The sequence below is a fragment of the Sander lucioperca genome, chromosome 2 (genome assembly GCF_008315115.2).
Source record: "Sander lucioperca isolate FBNREF2018 chromosome 2, SLUC_FBN_1.2, whole genome shotgun sequence".
NCBI classification, from domain to species: Eukaryota; Metazoa; Chordata; class Actinopteri; order Perciformes; family Percidae; genus Sander; species Sander lucioperca.
The window spans coordinates 46678007-46683082 of NC_050174.1; the positions used below are offsets into that span (position 1 = coordinate 46678007).

At 38.3% G+C, this 5076-nt stretch overlaps 1 protein-coding gene across 1 annotated transcript; it reads left to right on the plus strand.

Annotated features, from left to right (window-relative positions):
- Window positions 1-583: 583 nt before the first annotated feature.
- LOC116051646 (uncharacterized protein C22orf15) lies at window positions 584-4871 on the plus strand. The gene is made up of 5 exons (XM_031302187.2): window positions 584-804; window positions 1109-1195; window positions 2988-3110; window positions 3779-3853; window positions 3992-4871. Exons 1-5 carry the CDS (start codon window positions 780-782, stop codon window positions 4111-4113), a joined length of 432 nt encoding a protein of 143 aa, XP_031158047.1. The 5' UTR covers window positions 584-779; the 3' UTR covers window positions 4114-4871.
- Window positions 4872-5076: the final 205 nt, after the last annotated feature.

Here is a 5076-nt window from a genome sequence, read left to right on the forward strand (position 1 = left end):
GCAATTAAACAGAAAATAAAAAAAAAAAATTCAGCACCCCATTAAAGTGCGAATAGAATGATCCTGTTTCATAGCCACATTTTCAGACACTGCCACAATTTGACTGTGAGATTGGCAATCGAATCAGAATCTCCTTATATCGAACGGTCGAATAGTCGACTATTCGGGGTCACCCCTACAAGATATATGTCTGAATATAAATATATCCAAGACACATGCTATGATCATGTCATGCAACTGCTGAATTAGGGTACTGGCACCATTTTTCCAATTCAGGAACTATTCCAATCTTAGTTCCAATCTGAGGCGGGAAACAATAAAGCTCTTTTTCAGTCAATCTTGACATCACTGTCCAAGACGTAGCTATTAAGTCCAGAGTGCCTGTCTGTGTGTAGAGACTCCATGGATACATGCAACAGCAGCCCCTTGTCCCTTCATTTATAGGCTTCAGCTTTGAAAAGAGAAAAAGAGGAGGAGGATGCAAAAGAGGTGTGTGTATGTGTGTGTGTGTGTGTGTGTGTGTGTGTGTGTGTGTGTGTGTGTGTGTGTGCGTGCATGCGTGCATGTGTGTGTGGGTGTGGGTGTTTACCATCACTACATTATGCAGGCCAGTCCAGACAGCCTCTCCCTCAGAGTTTTGTCACAAAGTGTGGAGCACAACACTGATTTAACAGCCTTTATTGTTGCACTTGTGCCCAGTCCAAACGTCTGGAATAAACAGACGCTGTAAACTGTTAGCGGCAGTACTAGTGGAGCTTAACTGCAGTCAGGACCAGAAAATGTTTGTCACTATCCTGCTCGGAGGTTAGTAACGTTCCTCGATATATTATATTCTCGCTGCTTTTCAAGTAGAGAAAATGTCAACCAATGACACTTTTTATATAGAACAGGATTAAACCTGGCATTTGAAGTTTGATTATTTTATTTGAGTTGATTGGAAAACTTTGCAACATATATTAAATGTGGTGGCAAATGGTTGCTTTGCTTAGAAATCAACATTTTGTTTGTTGCCTGAATACAGGGAGAATAAACTTCCATTATGAAAATATCAAAGTGCAAAGTTTAATGTGCAATGTTACATATTGAGTAGATGTTTTTTTCCTGACAGACAACAGGATGGAAATGTTAAATCTCAACTGTAAGCTGATACACTTCATCCATCATTTAAAGGAGAGGTGTGGTCTTGACTTCAAAGGTACTGAACAGCTCTCAGAAACATGGCTAGTGGTTTGGACTTAATGTCAGTTACTTATATATATATATATATATATATATATATATATATATATATATATATATATATATATATATATATATATATTAGAGATGCACTGATTGACTGGCCGGTGACCGGAATTGGTCAATTTTCACGTCATTGGCCATGACCGGCGACTTGCCGGTCAGTCTGACATATGCCGATTTTATGCCGGTCAAATGTACTCGGGCGCCGCATGATTTACATCGCGCAACAGCAACACCACACGTGCACATGCAGGGTTTCAGCTGTATGCATGTAGCAGTGGCGCACTGCCGCTCCATCAGCTGTTTATGAAATGTCATACAGTCGTAATTATACATGGCTCGAACAGTCAGCCGCTCTCTCTCTCTCTCCCCTCTGAGGCTGAAAAACTGGAACATGAAAACCGCACTCACGTGGGTCCCGTGAAATATGACAACTACAGTTTATCGGAAAATAGCGTTGGGCACACTGACTTTGATGAATTTACTGTTTATCAGACCCCAGATGAGACAAGAAGCTAACGTTAGCAAACGCTGTGGTCCCTCTGCCTCTGACACTCCGCTGGCCGCTGTAGGAGAAAAAAAAAAAAAAAAAAAAAAGAGATGCTGTATTCCTCCCACACCCTGTATTAACGTTAATGTTTACGCTTTCCAGGTTAGTGGGGATGCATACCGCTCAAAACCAACATTAAAAATGTAGTAATCTTTAAAGAGTTTAGTTTTGTTGTTAAACTTTGTGTAAAATGAGCGGTGACATTAAATGTGTTTCAAGTAACGGCACTCTAGGGTACCGTCTATTTACTGGATTGTTCCGAGGTAACCGTCGGTAGCTAACGTTAGCAGATAAGCTTGTTGACAGCAACGGTAGTGTTCACATTTATGCACAATGACACATAAAGCAAACTTGCTAAAAAAGGAACTACACGCTGTTTTCAGGTAACGTTACTGACGTTCAAACAGGCCTCTGTGTGTGTTTTGAGAAATATCTTTATACTGCATTAAGGCTATATTTATTTTATTTTTATTTGTTATTTATATATTATTTTATTGCCATTACCTGTTTTCCCTGTATTCATACATACAGAAGTTTAGTTTGCTAAATATATCAAATTTTTTTAGTTGGATATTGGATGTGAAAAGAAGGAAATGGTTCTTCCGTTAACATTGCACTTTAGATGTGTGTGAATTTCCCACACCAGGAGTAATTTATATAGTTGTATTTTATAGCAATTGATTATCTATTTAAAAAACGTTCTATGTTCTATGCAAAATGTAACATTTTCTATTAAAGAAAAGATAGAAAATAAATATTGTGTGTGCTGTAAAGTGGTTAGAAAAAATGAAATGGGCTAAAATCGGTATCGGCTGGCCTAACTCAAAGAAAATCGGAAATTGGAATCGGCCTAGAAAGTTGTAATCGGTGCATTTCTAATATATATATATATATATATATATATATATATATATATATATATATATATATATATGTATGTATTGTCTGACACACCAATTCACTACTTTCCTCTATTTTTGGTTGTAAGCATTGCCTAAAGTTAATTTTGGCCACCAGCCACTGTGGCAGGTGAATTTTAAAATTCACTAGCCACACAGGCTTTTTACCAGCCACTCTGCAATGTCAAAATTCACCTGCATTTAGCACATGGTCAGGTGTAAATTTTAGGCCCTGTATAAAACATTTTTATGTTAAGTGTTATATAAAAAACAACAACATACAATTGATCCTGCAGAGTGTGTGGACCTGATGGAAAGCAGTGGTAGAGTGATGAACCTGGAGGGGAAGCAGCAAAGTGAGGCTCTGGCCAGCAGTGTGCTGATAGAGAGACAATACTACGTCCTCTTACGAGTATGCCGTGAGTATGCCAAGTTTAGAAAATATTTTATAATTTGGAAAAGGGTCAAAAACAAGTTACAGCAAGGGTGTAACTTTGGGGTCAACATTGAGGGGGTTGAGATCCACACATTTGAGCAAAATTGAAATTTTTAACATAAAACACTTCATTTCCTGCATTCTGGTGAATTGTTTTGTTTTTTTGCATAATTTCATGGTGCAAATATCTTTATTTATGTAAAGGAACTTATAATTTCTTTTTTGGGGGTGGGGGGGGGTGTACTGGCCAGTTTTGATACAGTTTGTTACAGCACGTACAAATGATGGTGCGTTTTTAGGTTCAGAAGTAACATACATGTTTGACTGACTATATATATATATATATAATTTATCATATCACAATCCTAATTATAGTTTTGGGAGGTAAATGTAAAAGTATGAACTTAGTTGAATTGTGTACGGTTTCCCCCCCCCCCAATTTACAGATAGATGATGTAAAAAAATGTTTTCTAAAGTATATTATATGTTCATTTTGGAGGATATAGTAGTTTAAACTCTTGATTGGCTGCTCATGGAGGTATTCTACAGTAACTAAAAGTATATTTAATTTTGTTTAATGGGGAAAATGTCTGACAAACTTGTCCATCTGTTTTATCACTCATGAAAGTTCATGACCTCACTTCCCTTCAGGAGATGACGATACTGGATGTCGGAAATATATGCCTCTCCTAAACAACTCCAGCCAGAGTCATCCTGAGTTAACTGGTAACAAAAAGCATCAAGCAGCAACTTCATGACTGAAACTGAACAGTGCTGACCAACCGGCATACTTTAAGTGGCTCTCTGAGGCCTCCTGTCGGTCAAACCCATGTTCACCATTTAAATCCAACCTTTCTGTTGTAGAGTTGCTGAGGAAACTGTCTAACCCTGACAAGGAGCGAGACAGAAAAATCAGAGGACGGACACAGAGGAGCCAAACCAGGAGCAAAAACATTTCTGCAAATAATAAACACCATCTAAAATAGTTTTTGCACTAGTCAAGACTTTAAAGTTGGATTTCTTTAGACCTTTAACCTGAAACAAATCCTAGCTAGCAATAGATAGGTGGAATATATAGAACCTTTATTGTCATTATATAAGTGCATAATGAAACTTTGTCTGGCTTTCTTCTCGGAGGGGAATTAAAAAAACATTAAAATGATAAAAGACAGGACAAGACAAGAGCAGCAGCATCAGTTAAACTTGGCAGTAAAATTAAAGTACATACAGTGCATTATAATACTAACTAACTAATATTCACAGAACTATGGACTTGGAGTGATAGAGGCCACAGCTCTGGGATAAAAACTGTTCTTCAGTCTGTTAGTTCTAGTTTTGATTATCCTAAACCTCCTGCCAGAGGGCAGTGGCTCAAACAGGGAGTGACCAGGGTGTGTGATGTCCTTGTGAATGCTGGTTGTTTTCTTCCTGAGTTTATTGAGGCATATTGTGTCCAGTCCCGGAAGCTCCAACCTGATGATACGCTGGGCCGCTTTCACCACATGATGAAGGTTGTGCTGTTCAGCGGCTGTGCAGCTGGTATATCACACTGTGGCGCTGGCATTTTCTATGGTAGTTTGGCTTGTTTCAGCTTTGTCAAGAAGAAGAGTCTTTGTTGAACCTTTTTTACCAGTTGTGAGGTGTTGATGGTCCATGTCAGCTGGTTCAACAGTGTGACTCCTAGGAAGTAATTGTATATGAGAAGATGGTCACCGTCTTCAATAAAATAATGTGTGAATGTTTTGAATAAAAGACATGTCTCATTTTGTTTATTCTATTCATAGCTTCAATCTCACAGTTGCACAATGGACTTATATCAAATTGCTTAACTGGAAAGGTTTTGAAACAGCCACTTTGAGACGTCAAGGGATCTTCTGGGAAGATGAATATTTCTGTAATAAATACCAGCTCTTGGGCACCTGGGTAGCTTACCTGGTAGAGTGTGTGCC